Consider the following 20,492-nt stretch of genomic DNA (forward strand, 5'->3'; position numbering starts at 1 on the left):
GCAGCTGGCCTGGTCTATGGGACACATCATATTGGAGTCTTTTAGACTGGAAGTTTCGTGAGGCCAGGGCTTGCTCCTGGCCTCTGCTATACAACAGAGAGAGGTGACAGGGACACCTGACTTGAGAGGAAGTTTGGTATCGCGGCGACAGCAAAGGGTCTGGAGCCTGCCTGGGTTCCAGTCCTGCCTCTGTTCCTCCCTAGCTCTGCAGCCATGGTGGCATGGCTGCTCTGGGCCTCCGTTTCCTCATCTGTAAAATGGGGATAAAAATGCTTACCTCATAGCTCATTGTGAGAGTTACTTGAGGTCACACATGAGGACCGCTTAGTGTCCGATATTAGCACGCCCTCAGGAAGTATTATTTTTATTCCCATAGCTTAACACAGTGCCTAGTGTTCAGCCTTGAGTCGTTCAGCAGACGCGTGTCGAGTACCTGCTATGTGGCCAGACTAGGTATGCACTGGGGTTGACAGTCCTTCTGTGCCGTCATGGATTACGTGCTCTGGCCCATGATATGATTATGTTGAACTACTCATCCCCTGGTCTTTCCCCTGGAGTTGTGCTAAGGGCTCAAATGCAAGGGATGCTGTGTGTAGGGCTCCAGAACCGGCCCCGGGGTCGGGGAGGCTGCCTGATGGCTGGTATTGGAGCTGGGCTCCAGGGGGTGAGTAGTTCTCTACCAAGTCGGGTGTGCGTTGGGAGGGGGTGGAGAAGAGTGGGAGTTAATGAGGAGAGAAGGCAAGAGGAGTGCAAACAGCTTTTCTGAGAAAGCTGCCAGGAAAGAGCAGGAGAGAAAGAGCTGGAAAGCAGGATGGAGGGAGGGTTTTTTGTGTTACTTTTTTTTTTTTTTTTTAAGATCCAGAGTCTCATTTAAATGCTGACAGGAAGGGCGAAGGTATGCGCGGAGCAGGGATGAGTGCATTGGTGGCCCCTGAGGAGGCAAGAGAGAGGGCAGGGAGCCAGGGCACGCAGGCAGGGCAGCTCGGATGGAGAAGGCCTCTCTCTCAGCCACGGGAGGGCAGGTGGGGGCATGGCAGGTGTAGAGGCAGGCGGGCCCGCGGATTTGGAGAGTAGGTGTTCGAGATCTGTTGACCGAGTAAATAAGCGTTCTTGTGGAAGGATTCACAAATTTATACCTCATCAAAGTTCAGCGTGACCATGAACACTGGGCAGCGTCTAGTGGCCTCGTTCTGTGTCTCAGGGTCCTTGTCCACGCACCACCGGCAGGCCAGGGGAGGTGTGGGCTGCAGTGAACCGTGACGCAAAGCGGTGCTGGGGTAACTGGATGTGACAAGCCCACGTGACATCATTGCTCTGCCCACCCCGCCCCCAACTAGTGGGCATCTCTCCACACTGAGCCACAGTGATTTACGTGCCACATTCGTTTGGACCAAAGCATGGCGTGCTTGTTAGGATGGAGTACAATGCCCAGGGTGAGTGGTACAGAGGTCTGCACGTTCTCTAGGTGCCATGTGGTTTCTCTTACATATGGGGAAACTGAGGCCCAGAAGGGTGGGGGTGGGGGCTGGTTAGCAACAGCTCATCCACGTAAGAGACCAAATATGTACACCATTAAAAAAAGATGTTTGTCCAGGGATACAGTGCTGCATTTTCCTGTGGGTGGCAGTGGGGGGAGTGGGGAAGAGACTAGACTTCATGCTGGCTCACCTCTTCCTCTTACCTCTTCCTTCTTCTTGCACAGCCTGCCCTCCTGTAGGCCCAAAATACCACATTGGTTCACCCTTCCCTCCTTGGCACATGCTCCTACTGTTCAGAATACTCTGTTTTGGACTGTGTGTGTGTGTGGGGGGGGGGGTGTTATGAGCCAAATGTGTCCGCTAAAATTCATATGTTAAAGCCCTAACCCCAGTGCCTTAGAATGTGCCTCGATTTGGAGACAGGGCTTTTACAGAGGTGAGTAAGGTTCAGTGACATTGCTAGGGCGGGTTCTGATCTAACATGACTGGTGTCTTCCTAAGGAGTGGTAGAGTTACCAGGGATGCTTACACACACAGGAACGGCCCTTTGAGAACACCAGGAGCAGGCAGCCCTCTGCAAGCTGAGGAGAGAGGCCTTGGAAAAAAACCAACTCTGCCAACATCTTGCTCTTGGACTTTGAACCTCTAGAACTGTGAAGAAATCGTTTCTGTGTTTCAGCCCCTCAGTCTGTGGTATTTTGTTATGGCAGCCTAGCAAACGAATGCATGGAGGTCTTTAATTGTTTTCTGTGTGAGAAATACACTAATACTTGTCTTATACAAGGCTTGAGTACACAGGTATATACCAGGCAGATGTGACAGTCCCCTTCCAATCTCTCTCCTTTTCTTCCTTTCCCCAGAGGATGCCCTGGGTCAAGAATGTGCTACTTTTTCTCTACCTTTCTCTGCTCTTTCTTTCTCTCTTTCTTTTTTTTTTTTTTTAATGTTTATTTTTGAGAGAGAGACAGAGTGTGAGCAGAGGAGGGGCAGAGATGCCCTCTCTTTCCTTATATGCATTCGTATTGTTATGTAGATAAGATTTTCCTACCTGTATTTTTCTACAACTTGCGCTTTTTCCCCACTTAACAATATCACAGAGATTTTGTCTTGTCAGCACAAACAAGTTTTTCTCCTTGTATATACAGTGTTCTGAAGTCTATACTGTATCAGAGGTTGTATTGAAACGCTCTGATGTTGATGGGCTAGCTCCACGTTTTCCCTCCAGTGAACATCTATTAAAATCGTATTTCTGCGTGGATCTATTCCTCGAACTGGAATTGTTGAGTCAATTCAAAAGAGGTTAGTGTGTTTCATTAATTTTTAGCTTATTTATTTTACGTTATAGTAAGTAAAACAATAATAAGATTTCTGCCCCCCAGCTACCGCCTCTCAGCAGGCATCCCCCGCTATGCTTGGTCTGGGTACTTTTACAGGCTTCTTTTTCAAATGCTTACCCAATTACAAATGAGCACGGACGCCCTTTTCTTCCTTTCTCGCACAGCGAAAGCGCACCACAAACATTGTCCTGCAACTTGATTTTTTTTTTTACTTAGTGCTATAATTTGCAGGTCTTTCCCCATCCGTCTGTACAGGGAGAGCATTTTCGTTCTTTCTACAAGCCACACAGCATCTTGATGTTCAGATGCATTATAATCCACTTCATTAGATTCCTGTTAATGCTCATTTGTTTGTTTTTAACTTCTTGCTCTTCCCCAAAAGGCTGCAATCACTAGCTTATGGTATGTGCCTTTTAGATTTTGATAAGCCGCCTCCTCTGATACATTCTCTGCACTCCCTTAGCTATCTGGAAAAATTGTATTAGTCCTCGAATGGCCTTCACGCATCATCTCTGGATGCTTCTCTGCTGCCGATCTCGTGCACCTGGTAAGACTTCTCTGGGTGTGCAGGGCCCAGGACACTGCACTTTGTTGACTGATGTATCTGTTTTTCTCAAAGGACAGAGTTCTTAGAGGGCAGGGACTATCTTAGTTGTCTGTGTGTCACCAGTGCCTAAGCACAGGCATTTCATACAGTAGGCATTTAATAAATAATATGTGAGAGGCAGAGGGAGTGTTGGCTAAAAGATACAGTCATTCCAGTTTGCCATGGGCCTCCTGCATGCTGTCCTGAGGGGACACGTGAAAGAGGGAAGCTTCAAACCCTGATTCTTCTCGCCCTTGTTGGGCCACTTTATGTGTGGTGGGCACCCTGCCACGTGGCGGGTTGATCGAAAGAGCTCCTTGGAGCCCCGTGGGAAGAATGCTGGTCATTTGCTGTTCCGGCTTCACATGTAATAACTCACGGGCTTCTAATATCATTACCCTCACTGCGGCAAACAGCCACGCAAATTAAACCAAAGGGTAGAGAACAGTTTCACTTAGCTGGTCTTACCTCAATTTCCTGATACGAGTTGTTGATCATGGCTATTAGCATATTGAGCAGCACGACCACCATGGTGACGTTATAAACGCCGTAAAGAACGTAGCCAATGTTCTCGATGAATTTGTGGTCGTATTTCAGCACCACCGAGATGACTTCAGACAAGCCAAAGATGGACCAAAATAAGGTTTTAAAACTTTCTTCAACCCTGTAATGAAAGACAGTCTCTTCAGGCAGTTCTGCATCTGCTAACACTCTTTGCACAAAAGTTCCCATCACCCAGACTTTGGTGGTTATCCAGGAGTGGGGCTGGGCTGGCTGGTGGAGACAGGTCTTCTGAAATAATAGCAGGTTCAGATTTCTAAGAAGACTTTGACAAAAATATTATAAAGGGCAGTCTCTTTCTTTTCCATTCAGTCCATCTATTGGGACTCTGGGCTATGGTATTGTTTTAATCTTGCAAGTAATTAAACATTTTTTAAAAGTTATTTAAAAAAATTTTTTTAACATTTATTTATTATTGAGAGACAGAGACAGACAGAGCATGAGCAGGGGAGGGGCAGAGAGAAGGGGAGACACAGAATCCGAAGCAGGCTCCAGGCTCTGAGCTGTCAGCACAGAGCCCGACGCGGGGCTGGAACTCACAAACCCTGAGATCATGACCTGAGCTGAAGTCGGATGCCTTACCGACTGAGTCACCCAGGGGCCCCTAATTAAACATTTAAATATTTAAAATTAATTTTTAAAAATTAAAAAATTAAACATTTAAAATTCAACACCAGGGCACATGTTTGTTCTTATATGCTATCAGCCTCAGAAAGCACATTCTTCCTAAAATCTCCTCTTGGGTGTCTCTTCTCAGACCTCCCAGCCCCACGTGAATGTTGGGGGAAAGGATGGTGTCCACTGTTAGAGGCAGCATCATCGGTTCCTGGCCCTGGTCACAGAGCAGCTCACTTAAGCCTCGTGATCATCTTACTACCTCCATTTACATATGGAAGCACGGGCACTCAGAGCCTCACCCTTTCTCAGTGGCGCCCTACCGGAAGGTGGGGTGCAGGCCCACGCACATCTGAGGTCTCCAAAAGCATGTACTTCTAACTACCACGCTTTCCCACCCCCTGGCTCTGGATAGTGAGGCCAGCCACATAACTCACATCCTCTCAACTGGAGTTGAGTTACGAGAATAGGGAGTTTGGTGTGTCCGTATTATTCACATTTACCAGGCAACTGTCTAAGCCTCACCCTACAGCTCACTCAGGGTTGACATTCCATGTGTTTGGAGGGCATTGCGGGGAAGATCTGGCTTTTAGGACACTGATCTTTGACTCTTTAGAGACTATGAACTTATGAGAATACCCTAGTGTTTACAGTCAGATCCAAGCATGTTTCACGGTCTATACTTCGTGGCTAGGTCCCCGCGTGAGGTTTACAACATAGAATCCAATGAGAAAGCTGGGTTTGGGTTGGGTGGTTTAGAACACACCCGTGCATCTGGTAACATCTGAAGGGTTATAGGCAGTTCTTCTGCATCTAGTTTTGAGGTACATGATGAGAAAGCACTTTCTTTTTTCTCTTTAACATTTCAGGTTTTCAACATTCACCCACAGTGGCCAGGATTAGCTAGATCTCAAAAAAATATCAGCGTTTCTTAAGGACTGGTATTTATTTGACAAGATGTACAAAAATACTAGTGTTTGTCCCTTGGGCTAAAAATCCAGCTCTGACTCGCATGAATTTTCAGCTCTCCTGTGTGTGAGTACGTGTGGGCGTACGTGTATGTGTGCGTCTAGCCAGCTGTTTGACTCATTCCCTATGCATCCCCGAGTCTGAAAACTGAAAATTGAAGTGGGTTTTTGTTGTCATCACTTGTTTCTGGTTTCTTTGAAAACTGTGAGGTTGGAATATTTGATTCATTTTACTTTTAATAGGAAGGAATTTAGTGAGGGGTTTGGAAGTAATGACTGGGTATCAGGCCATTCTTTTAGAGCCCCAGCTCCTGATGCTATTATGAGAAAGATGTTATTCTTCCTGTGAGATAAAGCATCCATTTTGTGTGGAAAAGATGGCACTCAGTGTGTGGGCATGATTCCATGCAGGTATTGCCTTCGATTAAGAGGTAAGCTTTTGGCTATCACCCTAGTGGAAGGAAACAGTGGCAGAGAACCCGTGGATGAGCCCCAAATCCCAAACTGGAAGGAGACAGCAGAATGTGATCTCTCTGACAGTTGTTCCCTTCCTAATCGGATCAGCAGAAAACCGGAGGGCACACTATCTCAGCAAGGGACTGGGCAGGCAGGCATTGGTCCAGGATTTGTGCACTTACCATGAACGTCCTAAGAAACGGATAACATATGCAACTGGGAGATGCTTTACAGAAATTCATCTTCCATTGCTTACCTCGGAAAACCCCGCAAACCTTTGGCTGACACAAATGACGCAGGCAATTATAGAACATTCAGGGAAAGTCTTCTGAATTTTGATTAGGGAAACTGGCCTAGATTCAGCATGTATTTTTTTTTTTTTCTCATTTGCTTCTTCCTATGAATTTTGCCACTAAGCTCTGATTTATCCTTGATGCCTTCGCCTAGGCATTCTATGTAACAGAATAATCTGAAGGAGGCAGAGCTAGCCCGCTAAGCGGTATGTGTTCTAGTAAAAGAATATTTACAGATCCCTAAATCCAATTCGTGGCTCAGCTCCTCCTCCATCAGATTCTACTCCTGCCCCCTTGGACTGCTGATCCTTTTGGTTATCTGGCTTCCAGACAATCTTCATACCTGTTTCATTTCTATATTTTAAAGATTCGTCTCTGCATCAGAATTTGGCTATGACCCCAGCATGAAAGTGACCCCCTCCAGCGCATTAACATATGCACCTGACTGGGCAGGAAGGGGTCTTAGCCAAAGTATACGTTTTTAACAATCTCTCATAAACTCTTTAGGGAGTGTCCCTAACCCTGTGTCCCCCTATTATGGGGAAAAATGGGTTGTCATAGCAAAGACCTCCTTTTAGGAAAAGCTGGGTCCATCAGCATGAATAATCCAAAATGGCTAGATTCATCCTTGGTATCTGTTGGGTCTTTCTTGTGTACTTACCCTTCTTGACATGAACTGGATTAACTGAATAGATTAATTTTCTTGTTGTTTCTCAGGAGGGACCTTAGGGGCTGAATTATGTGCAATTAGCTAAACGGTAGTCAGTACAATATTTTACCCATAGCTCAAGCCATATAAGTAAATTCTGAATGCAATCGAAGAGGTCAATGTTACAAAATGACAAAATAAAAAAAAAAGAATAAAATACTGTTATTTATATAATCTTGGGCTGGGAGACATTTCAGAAGATAGGGAAAGATGGGGAGATTTGACCCCGTAAAACTTTACATGTATACAACAAAGGCATAATAACGAACAATGAAATGCAAAAGACTAAGTGAGAAAAGAAATTTTATCTGTGATACGGTGGCAGACACTGGATGTCTTTCTTATATAAAGAGATCTTATAAATCAACAGGAAAATGGCAGACATCCTAGCAGGAAGCAAAAGGGGGGGAAAGAAACTTCCATGAAAACTTGATGCTTTTTATGGTAAGTAGAGCTTCACAGTTAACTTGAAATGCTATGCTAGCGGCATCTTCTGGTTTAATATGTGGCAGGAAATAAATGAAACGTGTCCTCATTGCCCCGAGTAGGAAAAGGCTGTGTTACTTTGACCTTGGAAACCCACCATAATATATTCTCAGAAGGCTGGCCTTGGAAAGAAGCCAGTAGTATATTACAAGTGTCAAGAGCGTGGGCACGGAAGCTGGCCTCAGTGTTTCATGAGGTTATGATGCTCTCTGAGTTATGTATTAATTATTAGCCACAATTTTCAGGAGTTGGGGACCTAGGGCATGGGGCAGAAGGCCAGTCACTGTGGAGGTTGGGGGCTGTCTTTCAGGAAGATAGGGTCTTGGAACTGGCTTGGCTGATAATCGCCGTGAAGCCACTTGTCTCACACAAAGCCCCTAGTGTCAACCAGCTGGTCTCAAGGCTAAATGTGAGGTTCCTTACTCCCAGAGGTAGTGGTCATCGGTTCCACATCCTCTTCCAAACCACTCTGCCTGTCTACCGAGTTTGTCACAGATTCCCTCAACTGTGTCCATCACAAGAAGCTTCACAGACATAGCTGGAGGGGTAGTAAGTAAGAGCAGAGGTGCGTGGCTGGGTTCAAATCCCAGCTCCACCAGGTACTGGCTGTGTGAGTCCGGGCATGTTACAAAACCTCTCTGGGTCTCGCTTTGCTCATCTGTGAAAGGGCATAGAGGTGCTCTATTACTCAGTTGCCATGAAGATTGACCGAACGTCCTTATGCAACGTACATAAAGCAAGTCCAAAAGATGGTAGCTGTTATTTTTGTTCGTTTATTTGCCAGATATCCACTGAACTCTGTGTGCCAGGCAGTGTACCCCAGACCTTGCTTCTGTCCTTGTGGAGGTCCCAGTCTAAAGCAACCCCAGCTAGGTGACAGAATGCTGCAAGGCTGTAGAAGGCACGCGTGCTCTGCTGGCCTGGCCTTACCCGGCATCACACCAACCCCTCTGGTGCTGCCACACAGGGCTGAATGTAGCTAATAATTCAGGTGCTTATTGACCTCACTGAAAAAGCCCATCTTCCTTCCTACCTGCAAAGATCATCACAAACCCTTGATTTCATGCAAATCCTCTTTCTGGCTTCTCCAGCCCAGGCTGTCTTGCGGCATTTGACTCTTGGCTTGTATTGGAAGGGACTGAAAAGTTGAGTCAATAGGCCAGCCTAGCATAAGAAGTGCTCCTAATGAAGGAACAGAGGAAAAGCGCCTGTGAGTGATGTTGAATAGGCTGTGATTCACCCTTGCTCCCACTGTGCGGGGGTGTGTGTCGGGGGAAGGCTGGGACTGATTTGTCAGGCAGAAGGCCGGGGCATGGTAATCAGTTCTCTCCCAGGTCTGTCTCGCCTGGATAATGGGGCTTTAATAACATGTTGCCCGAAGAGGCGGTTGTGTATGGGTTTCAGAGAACAAACTGATCAACAAGGCGAGGGTTTGGGGAGATTGTTAGGAAAATTGCCACTTCTTCAGAATGTCATGATGCCCTCCCCACGGGCGGTGGAACTCTGCCCAGCACCCCCCCCCCATTCCCCCAAACAGTTCAGTTCGGTTATCTACCCAAAGCTGCACATAGCAGGCTAAAATTAAGCAGGAGACTAGCTCCCGAAAGGCTGCTTCTCAAGTTGGGAAGACAATAGCGGGTCCTGTGCTAGAGATCTGCTGAGGTAGAGATGATGCTTGCCTGCCATCCCGGCTGGGAGGATGGATGACAGAGCTTGGAGTATACAGAGACCCTGCACGAGCACTGGGTTTCTCTAATGCCCGGTTGTGGGGACCCAGGGCTGCCGGGCCAGGCTCAAAGGAGCGGAGAGAGGCAGACACCCAAGGAAGTCTGAACCTTGCCCCTCATGTTCTGCAAGGTTGTGTCCCTGAATTACCTCTTGGTTTATCCCGGGTCCTAAATGAGAAGTTTGATTTAGAGTGTCCAGAAATAGACGAGGCTGGCCCCAGAATCAGTGCCAGGGAACGGGGGTCCACAAACCCTGTGCAGCCCGGACTTACTCATACTGGGGCCCTGGTTGCTCCTGGAGGGCAGAGCTGTGTCTTCTTCACCCTTGGAACTCCAGACCCTAGTACAGAATGTGGAGCACTGACCCCACTGTCAGGACAGGTAGGGTATGGGGAGGTAGTCAGAAGCAGTTTCTGAGTTAGGCAAACCTGACTTTGAATGTGAGCTTCTGGCCAAATAACAGCCTTTCCAGGCCTCTGTTTTTCTAGCTGTAAAATGGGAAAACTCTACAGTTTCTCCTTCATAGGGCTGTTGTGAGGATTAGATGAATTAATTCAAATGCTTTGTGAAGCGCATTAAAATACTGCCTGGCAGGTAACAAATATGCGATGAATGTTACTGATCTTGTTATTACGTGTTTTTTCTTTCTTTACTGCATTAGGCTCCAGCATCAGGCTGAGAGTCTCGCACAGCCTACAATCAACTGTCCGCATAATCCTTTGAAAATAGCAGTGGGAACCTTCCCCTCCCCTTTAGTGGTTTTCCCTCAAAGGATCCATTCAGTCACTGAGGATGCCTCAAGGCCCCTCATAGTCTGACTCCCTGAGGGTTCCCTGACTGCAGCCAGAGTGTTCCCTCAGCCTGGAAGGCCCTTCCCCCTTCTCTATGAGTGGCCAGTGGCCGCCCCTCATTCTCCTCAGGCATCACGCTGCAAACTTGATTATCAGGGGCTCAGACAGGGCCTGATGCCCTTGTTGAAGGAGGCCTCCCTAGCTTACTCTTGCGTTCAGTGTTTTTATTTCTTTCCTAGCCTTCCGCATTTACTCTATAATGATCTTCTTTATCTCTGTTTTAGTTTTTAAATTTTTTTTTTTTTTTTTTTTTTTTTTTTTTGCCTCTTGTCCTTCTTTTCCCGTCCATGGAGGAATGTGACCTCCATGAGGGCAGGGCCTACTGATTTGCACACTGCTCTGTCATGGGTGCCCAGACATGCGCTCCCCCCCACCCCCCGCCCCGGCTCATAGGAGGGACTCAGTAAACACTTATCAATAAATGATTGAATGCTGGGAAACCGAGGCACGAGGTGACTTGGTCTTAGCTGGCCGGCTTCAGACCCACCCAAGGAATAGCGCTTCTGATAATATCTCTAGAGCCAACCATGGACAGCCGTTTCCTGTCACTCTGTCGCTTTGAGGAAGGGCAATTTGATCATTCTTATTGCCACCCTAGGATCGAGTGTTAGTGAATAGAAAGGTAGGGCTCTCTCCATAGTAACGTGGCGATGGTCGGTTTGAGAACAAGATGGGAGATGTGGAGCAGGGCCTGGAAATATGCTATGAAGCTGCCATCGAAGAGAGCACATCTTCTTTCTATCCTCAAGCTTTTCTTTCGCTCATGAACTTGTGGGCTCCCAGCCTGTTCCAGAAGCTTAAAGGTACCAACCAGGCTTTTAAAATGTCATGTCACGAATAAGCAGGAAGAGCAGGCTAAATGAACATCATATGAGAGTACAGTGCTGCCATAATGGGTGCACTCATGCTTCTGAACTGGTCCGGGAAAAGATCTATGTTTTTATCACTTCCTGGAGAATTATGCAAAGATGAGAACTTATATTAGACTCAAACTATTTTTTTGAAACATAACGATCATTTCCAGATGCCCGGCCTCTCTGAGCCTGACCCGGACCCCATTCAGTGACCCCTGCTGCCTGCTTTGCCAAGTTTCAGAACCTTCCTACTATTTTTCCCCCATGACAGAGGCCATAATAAGCCCCCTTATTCCCCCAAACCCTTACGCCTAGCTTGAATTTCAAAGATGAAAGGCGAGATTATAGCTTTCAGAATATAGTAAACTATGACATAACACTTCTGTATGAGAGATGCCCAGATTTCACCACTGACCCGGAATCCTGGGAGAATGTGTCCCCTCTAAAGCCCAGCTGGCCGGTTCCGTTCCTGGTTCCCACCTACAGACACATTCATCGGGCTGGGCCAGAAGAGTGTGCATGGCAGCAGGCCACAGTCCGGCGATGCCACAATGTGGGCTTTCCCTGGTTTCTCTCACCTAGCGCTTGGTTATAGAGAGTCTTACTAGTGGGCAATAGCATCCAGCCTCTGCTGCCCCAGCAGGACCTCCTCTGTAGCCAGATCCTTCCTGGCCCTATGACCCTTTGCTGTCAGGAGGCCCTCCTCCCCTGGGGTTCATCACTGCTTTTTAGACATCTCAGGGCTTGTATGGCTCATCTGTCTCCCTTTCTTGTCTCTTCCTCGGGCCAGGGAAATCTCAGGCTCTTCTCTTCTGTTTACAAAGAACAATATGGCATTTTTAGCTGAAGAGCCTACTTTGCTCCTTTGGCAAGTCTCTGCTTGGCCCCTGGCGCTGTGAGCATGGGGCCTTCCTTCCCAAGGCCCTACACTTCCTCCAACCCCTTAGGACACAGACTTTCAGGCGTCTGCCTGGATCTGAGTGTTTGCCTTCGGCTCTGCTGGCTATGGTTCCTGGGGATGGTGGAAGCCCCCATCTCTCCCCTGAGCCACCAGGGCTCTTGCCTTTCTCTCCATCCTGTGATCCTCCAGATGGCCTCCCCCAGGTCCTTCTAGGGCCTTCCAACTGTCAAAACCCAAAGAACATCCTCCTTCCCTCAGAATCCCCATGTTCAGTCAGTCATCACATCTCCACTCCTGCCTCCCCAGGGTCCCTTTCCATCTCCTTTCTCCATCCCCCGGGCACTGCCCAGGTCAGGGTCCTGTCCTCCCTCCCATGGCTCCCTGCTGCAGCCACCTAATGGACCTAGTTCAGCTCTCCTGGGAGCTGCCCTTCTTTTAAAGTCCTTTCTCTCAGGGCATCTCATTTTGTAAACATGCCCTCATTCCTGTGACCTATCTTCCCAGCCAGTCTGCAAGTTCCTTGAGGGGAGGGGCTGTGGGTGTTTTCACTCATGATAAAATCTCGATCTTGGGGTTCCCGTCTCACCCCTTCCAAAGCACCCTTCAAACAGGTGCCCCAGCCTTTCCGGACTCGTAAAGTCCTTCACGACCTGGATGCTCCTGGATTATTTTATGTAATCTCTCATTTCCCCAAACTCCTGCTTATGGGAAGTTCTCCAAAAATTCTCTGCTCCTTTACTTTGAATGACTTCCTAGTCATCCTCCAAGATCCTTCAAGGCCACCCTCTCCATAAACATTTCCCTGACCGTGCTGGGCACAGTTCAGCACTTCCTCCTCACCGTGCTGCCCAAGTACCCTTTGATGTGGGGAAATAATGATGCTATTTTTTTTTTGAATTCCCCACTTGTTTATGAGTTCCTCAGGGACAGGAGGATAGTCTTTTTTTTTAATGTTTATCTAGAGAGTGTGAGCAGGGGAGGGGCAGAGAGAGAGAGAGATGGAGAGAGAGAGGATCCCAAGCAGGCTATGTGCCACCCATGCAGAGCCCAATGCAGGGCTTGATCTCACACCGTGAGATCATGACCTGAGCTGAAATCAAGAGATATTTAGAAATAAGGTATGTAGAGCTCTCAGGTTCTCAACAATAGGTACATCTGAATCCAGTAGGATCTTCTGTAGAGTTTAGTGCCACAGGAAAGTCACCCAACTTTTACAGAGACTCACCCTTGACTTTGGAGCTGTGGTGTGGGGGTGGGGATCCCACTCTTGGGAATTTCAGGTCAAGGATAGGAGTCAGGCAGATCTGAGTTCAGGTCCTTTTCTTGGCTCTGGAGTCTTGGGAAAGCCTAATGTCTCTCTGAACCTTAGTTTTTGGGTAGTAGTGTCTGTGTCAGTCCAGTCTTGGGAGGATTAAGTGAGAGTGTAGATCATGTGTGTGTCGCGAATTGTTCAGCAACAGGGTGACACAGCAGTTCTGGGGTGCAGTGGGCTATGTGGGGCAGAGTCTTCAGGAGCTTCTGCCCCAGCCCCAGTGCCCCTCCAGGAAGGAGGACCTGGTTATTCTGTGACCCCATGGGGCTGGGGGAGCTGAATCAGCACCTCCTGCCCCTGGCGGCCATATGAATCTCTCCCTTTATAGTATGTGGAAATTTTCCATAACCGTCATGGAAAACAGAAGCTTCTGATTTTGCTTACACTGCTGAAACTCCTTCCATGAAAATGAGTCCTGGGGAGACAGAATAACCTTAGGAGAGGTATTATTTTTGGCTAATAATTTCACTTCCACCTCTTTGCCCCCCGTTGCTCCTGTTCTTCTGTGTGTCCCTGTCCTGCTATGGTCACAATCAGAGTACAAGGAAACCTACCTTTTTAAAAAAAATACTTATTTTTGAGAGAAAGAGAGAGAGAGCATGGGGGAGGGGCAGAAAGGGGGGAGGAGAGACAGAGGATACAAAGAAGTGGGCTCTTTGCTGACAGCAGACAGCCTGACATGGGGCTCGAACTCACAAACCAGACGATCATGACCTGAGCTGAAGTTGGACACTTAACCAACTAAGACATCTAAGTGACCCAAGCCAACCCTTTTTGTAGGCATTCTTGCCTAGCTGTGTTTCATCAGCCAGCCCAGGGCTTTTGGTCTCTCTAACACTGTAACCAGAGTGCTGGAACCCCATGGTTTCCATACAGTCTGTAAGCTGAAAATCTCAAAACAACCCCCTCAAAAGGCAGATCCTCTTTGTCTGCTGACTTCCACGATAAAGTTAAAGATGTGTTCGTAATAAGAACAAAATTCCTAACAGAATCAGCAACTTTTCTTAAAGACTTGCTTAAAGAAGAGCACTCTCTGGCGACTTTTTCAACTTTGTCTCTACTTCCTGACCCCTGTCTTGGAATACTTTGATTTTGTACTCTGAGAGCATAAAACTTGTCTGAGCGCTGTCTCTTCCTCCCCTTCGGTCATTCACAGTTTCTCATAGGAGCAGCTTAGAGATAATGAGCTGCCAGCAGGTGCACTATCTGTCATGCCCAGACAGGCCCAGCTCACCAGCCAATGACCCATGCCCTCACCTCCCTGCCCCCCTTCAGCCGGCGCCCCGACACAGAAGCGACTGAGAAAAATAACCCAGCCCTTTGAGAGTGCCCTGGGTTCTGAAGTGGACGGAGGCTGACACGTTGCGAAGCGTTCATAGGATCGGACTCCGGAGCTGACAGGACTTGGCTACCTATTCTGACTCGTACTTACAAAAACAAATCCCACTTGCAGAGCCTGAGAGTCTACCAATGAGACATTTACTGAGGTGAACAAGCCCTTTGCTTTTGAAATACACACCGCTGAGAGCGGCCTCTTTGTCCCCATCTGAGTAATGAGGTTGGATAGCATCAGCGTTTGTCACCCTGTAGCCCTCAGACCACCTTCACAGAACCCCCACTGGCTTGTGAATCCAGACTTCTGGGCCCTGCCCTGGAACTTTTGCGATTAGAGTCTCTAGGGGGTGGGACCTCGGAAGTCCTCAGTTCAGCCGTTTCTCTAGAGGGTTATGTGGTTTGAGAACCACTGATCTCACTTAAGACTGTTCCTACTGTGCATTTATTAATACCTGAGCAGAAATAGTTCAGTCTGTCTATTTTCTTCTAACCCCCTCACCGAGGTCTGCTGGATGGATGGAACGGGAATTTGGGGTGGGGAGGGAAGAACTGGAACACTTGGGGGTCTGGGCTGAGTTCAGGTCTGGGCTGAGGCCTGAGGGTCTGCAATTGGCTCTGAAACCTTTGTTCTCTTTCCTTTTGTTCCCAGCCTGTCATTTGGGACAGCCTGTAACTTGGTGAGATGGGGGAACTGGCTATTGTGATCTAAACTGGGGGACTGCACCCCTAGGGTGAGCAGTGAGCAGGGCTCTGATGGGGCAGCTGTCTCTTGGTGCCTCACAGCCGACTTCCAAAGTGGGCTCTGAACAGCCTTTAGGAACCCCAGCTGTCCTTGAACATGGCAGGTGTGGGGCTGGGGGACCAGTGAAGGGAGGGGTGATGCCTGGTGTGTTCCAGCCCAGATTTCCTTTCTGGAGGATTGAGTCTTCTGACTCTTTAGAAGCAGATGAGGGGACCCATCTTACCCTACAAGCTCCAAATTCTACAGGAGAGAAGCCCCCAGCCTGTGGGAGGTCTAGAGGGAAGATCTGGAGCTAGGCAGGGTGGTCTGGGGACGAGCACACATTCACCTGAGAGGGGGTCATTCAACTTTACCACCAGCATAGTTGGTACACAGTTCTGAGTCCCTGAAAGTGCACATGTCATTCATCCTAACGTGGCTTTTTGCTTATCAAAGATCTCTTAGGGGAACCACCCTAGACAGCAGTCAAAGGGTGAAAGATGACATTTACAAAAATCCATTCTTTCTTCTCTACTTCACCTCTCTATTGACTGTTTCCTGTTCAATCACATGCCCTGACAGCTGCACATCCCATTTTAGGAACTGCCAAGGCCATAAATTCCCTGTCCTTTCTCCACTGTGCTTGCCTCTGCCACACCTTTTCTTCCCTTCCCCATCCTGGAGGGCCTGGGTCCTCTTCGGTTGGATCTCTCGTGTCTGGAAGGTCTCCATTCGCTTCCCAGGACATGGAACAAGCCGACCGCATTGCCCCTTTCTTCTGCTTTCATCTTTTCCCATGACTTTCCTGATTCCCACTGATTCCTTCTAGAGATTAGCGGTGGTGCGTCTAGCTGGGAATTGTGGCCAGGTGAGCCCTGCTCTTAGGTCTGACCTTTTTCATTTTCTCCTGTGTCCTGGCACTGACCTTCTGAGCAACTGTGGGCCAGTAGTACAGGCTCCTTGTGAGGAACAGGGAGAGGGCTTGCACAGAATACCCAGGGTCCTTTCTGAGAAAAGGAACAGAAGTTCACACGGTCAGATCCCCAGTCTTTGGATAACTCTACTGCCTAGAACCTGGCTTTGTTTCCCCTGTTCACTCCGTCATTCTTGTTCACAAAGAATTTAGTGAGCCATACCGCGTGCACGAGGCATTGTGCTAGACTGGAAACATAGGAGGGACCCCGAGGCCCGACCAAAGAGCGTTAAGAGCCTTTGTTCATTGGTGGACATCGTGACTGTTGTTCAATAACCCCCACATCCCATGCTGAGTGGGTACATCTAGCGGATCTAGAGCGAACTTGCCTTTGGGTGATTCAAGCTTATTTCGTTCCTGCAACAGCTAATCACTGAGTATTGGAGTCATGTAAAGTAGTCCGGCTGATTCAATAATATACTTGGCCTCATCTGCACAACAGTTTGTAAACGAGGCTGCTGCTCAGAAAGGGTCCTGTCGAGCCAAATCAGTACCCAGGTGTCTGCTCTTGCAGTGAACCCTCCCCCGCTTCCTTATTCCCCACTGCCATTCACTGGAGCTTCCTTGTACACCATGCCCTGCATTTGATACTGTTGATTCCAATCCTGTGAGGTTGGTCATCTTGGTCTTCTTACTTCAGACCTGGGGACACTGAGGCCCAGGGGATTTAAGCACTTGCCCAAGGCCACGCGGCCCACTTCCCCTCTGGGAAGAGGAGAGCTCAGTCTGAAACCTGGTCTGTCTGAGCCTTGGGCTGCTGTGGGCTGAGGGCAGAGCCGGGCATCTCTCCGGTGCGTTTCTCAGCCCTGGGCTAGGCACCTGCTCTTTGTAAACAGAACTACTCTGTGCCAGAGAGTAACCGCTTCTGTGGCTCAGCAGCACCAGGGTCCCGCCCTTCTAGGTAGGTCTTGTGGGCCAGGCAGCCGAGTCCATGATTCTGAGCTCAGGGGTACAGTGTTGCTCGTTGTTCTTGGTTTGGGTTCTCGGCGCTAAGTGTCTTCCCCTGATAGGTGATTTCTCCAGGAGAAGGGCTGCAAGCTGGGAATTGCTCAGGGAACCTCAGTGGCTGGGCTCAGCCATTTTTACTGGCCGGGAAACAAATTCTGGGCCACTTAGGATTCCTGGGGACCCATGTCAGGAAGTGCTGGCCCTGCAGGTCCCAGCTGCTGTGCTTCTGCCTGGAGGTCTGACTGTCCTTCCTTCAAGATTCTGGGTGGGAGCTTGAAGAAGCAGGGGGAAGTTCTGAGCCTGGGTGGGACAAGGAGAAGACCTAGACCAGTAATACTTGTGTGCTGTGGGCCCTTTGCACAACCATTTCAAGTATTCCTAAAGGGATTTATGAACAAGGCAGAGCGTCATTTCCATTTTCCAGGTGAGGACACAGAGGCATGGATAAATCGAGTGACCTGGCATATAGCCATCAGCTAGTAAACGCCCTTGTCATGCTGTAAACTCAGGTCTCCTTGAGTCTTCCACTAGACCACTGCTCATGCTACTGATGGCCCTCCAGGAGACTGCCTGGCATCGCCTGCAGAGGGGAAGAGCCCTGGCTCTGCGTGGACACAGGTTCAGTGAGCTCCAACACCACCTCCACGCAGGAGGCCACGGCACTATCTTGCTCTGCGGGCAGCAGCCGCTACTGGACCCTAATGTCAGTCGACCTGACAGCACCTTGCCTCTGCTTGTACCCATGCCTCTTGCCTCCCTGCCTGGGCCTTCCCAGCTGCTGCTGATGCACACGATGTCGCCGGACTTGTTCAGTGTCCCTGCACTGTCACTGGTTCACCTGGCCAGGTGCAGAGGGCGGCTGAGCGTACCGACACGAAGACCTATCTCTCATGCTTTGTGGATATGGCTCCCCCAGGGCTGTCTTCAAGGTGCTAGGTGAGTTGGTGTTCTCTGGAGTGAATCTTTTTGTTTTCGAATGTGACTAATGGAAGATAGCAGATGGAAAGGCTGTGGCTGATCAACTGGCTATTTCTCATCCTGATGGGCTATTCTGAGATGTGGTATTTCCATATAATCTTCCCAGAGAGTATGTCATGACCATGCTGTACGTTGTGATAGATGGTGGCTAGGTCAGCACCCTGTATCTGCTCTCCTTCCCACCCCCCACTTTCTTCTTTCCTTCAGTCTTATTTTGTTTGGCTTGCGACTGCCTTTCTCCAGTAAAGCGCTGGCATGCCACGTTGGCCCTGGGCTCTGTTTTTTAGGCAACACAGGCAAATGCAAGAACGGTAGTAATAGTCCTTGCTTTCATGTATTGAGAATAAGCTGTATCCTTGCAATGAATCTTCAGACTAGCCCTATTAAGCAGGTATTATTTCTATCCTCATTTTAAAGAAGAGAAAACTAAAGGTGAGAGAAGTTGAGGAACGTAAGTGGCAAAAATGAAGGTCTAATACAGAGTAAAAACTGGATTCTTTCAACTCCAGAACCTGAACTCTAAGCTGCCCTTGGATAAAGTTGCTGTTAATTTGTAGAAACACCAAGGAAACATGTGCCAGGGGCCACCTGGAAGAGACTCCTAAAGATTCCTGGGGGGAGGGGGCAGGGAGACCCGCCCTGGGTTACTCACGTACGTGGTAAACGCTGGGTTGTACTTTGCACCTCGGTAGTAGGAGTACAGATTGAACATTCCAATCATGAAGGCCACAAATACCATGATGAAAATGACCATGAACTTGAAGATATCTTTCACAGTTCTCCCCAGCGAGATCTGCAGGGGTCCAAAACTTTCATTGGCTGGCAGGATGTATGCAATCCTGGAGAAGCTCAGCACGACAGCGATGGCATACAGCCCTTCCGATATGATCTGAGGGTCTGAAGGCCACCACTTGTCCCTGGCTGAAAGAAAATAATCCGGGTTACTCGTGGGGTGGGTGGGGGGGCAGGATCTGCTGTAGTGACTTCTTTCTGGCGGAGAAACCAGGTAGGCATTTTTAGAGGCCTCTAACCTCATCATTGCCATTCCTGCCCTTGAAGTTGATTCCTATGCACTGAAGGTACCACACCTTCCCTCTTGGAATGTGCTAGTCCATCTGGCTGGAGCGCTCTTCCCTCACTTTAAGACCACCTCATTCCAGGTCATCCTTTAAGACTCTGCTCAAGTGACATCTCTTTCAGGAAGCCTTGTGTGACTCCCACAAACTGAGATGGGCTCCCGGTTCCCCTTGGTTCCCTTGTTATCTGTGCACCCTCTGTCATGGAACTTACCGTGCTGCTTCCTATTCTGTCCTCCCTACCATTGTGTGAGCTCCACAAGCAGGGGCTGCTCCAGTCACTGGGGAAGCGTCACGAGGAGGTGGTGGGGCAGGGCATGGGCTTACAGTCAGACAGACCTGAGGTTGACAGTGGCCTTTCTATGCAGATGCTGTGTGGTGGCAAGCAAGTCAGTTAACGTTTTGGAGCCGGATTTTCTCCATTCGTAAACTGGGTGTAATTTCGTCAACCTCAGAGAGCTGTAGTGGGGGGTAAAATGAAATCATGGATGTAAAGTGCGTAGTCAGCCTAGGGCCTGGCACCCGATGGGTGTTGATAAGTGTTTGTTAAATGACTGAAGGAAATACCACAAGTTTGGACTAGCCACAAATCGAAACAGATGAGCACCCATGAGGGCCGGCAATCTGAAGGATCTTTCCTGAGAAAACGTTCTGGGGTTTTGTTCCTCAGGCAGTGTGTGTCTGGAAGAGTTGCTCTGTGTTTGAGCTAGGGTCTCCAAAGTGGTGACCAGTCATCCAGGTTTGCTATGAGAGTGCTTTCCCAGGTGGCCAGAGTCCTGGGACCTGTCCTGGGCGGTCAGGTTTCTGTTTGTGGTCTCTGATGTGAGTCTCAGCAGCCCCGAGTGTCTTCCTGCAGCAGAACAGAGCTGTGAAGGTTCCTATTGCAGTTCTAATGGTGCAAGGAACAGTGTCTGTCACTGAAAAGCTCCCTGCTACGTGTTGGCACGTATAGTGTTTCTCGGGTGAGGGCGGCGCCTTCATCCTGGGGAACTGTATGTGGGTGTCGGCTGTTTTCACGAAGCTGGGGCAGGAGGATTACAGGGATGCTAATATCCCGCATCGCTCCAGACAGACCCGTAGCACGAAAATTGTTCTGCTAAAAAAGCCAAGAGTCTCCCTGTTGAGAAGTGCTAAGTGAAACATCAATTGGGAAACATTGAGAAACCTAAATTAGCCCTTACTCTGTACATTAGCTGTGATTTTAGTGACAGTCCTGTAGAGTAGATATTATTATTGCCATTTTAAAGATTGGATTTGGGGTATGGGGTCTTTTTCAGAGCCAGGTAAATGCAGATAGCAAGGAGATTACATAGCAATTCTTGGCACC

The 20,492-nt window shown here is 48.6% G+C and overlaps 1 protein-coding gene across 1 annotated transcript in view; it reads right to left on the reverse strand.

Moving 5' to 3' along the window:
• Window positions 1-20,492, reverse strand: part of TRPC7 (transient receptor potential cation channel subfamily C member 7) — a 130,882-nt gene that overhangs the window by 12,119 nt on the left and 98,271 nt on the right. The window contains exons 6-7 of the mRNA XM_015087611.3: window positions 18,746-19,010; window positions 3,870-4,065 (exon numbers count right to left, since the gene is read on the reverse strand). Of these exons, the coding sequence (XP_014943097.3) occupies window positions 3,870-4,065; window positions 18,746-19,010 (461 nt within the window). The remainder of the gene's footprint in view (window positions 1-3,869; window positions 4,066-18,745; window positions 19,011-20,492) is intronic.

Source organism: Acinonyx jubatus, chromosome A1, assembly GCF_027475565.1.
Source record: "Acinonyx jubatus isolate Ajub_Pintada_27869175 chromosome A1, VMU_Ajub_asm_v1.0, whole genome shotgun sequence".
NCBI lineage: Eukaryota > Metazoa > Chordata > Mammalia > Carnivora > Felidae > Acinonyx > Acinonyx jubatus.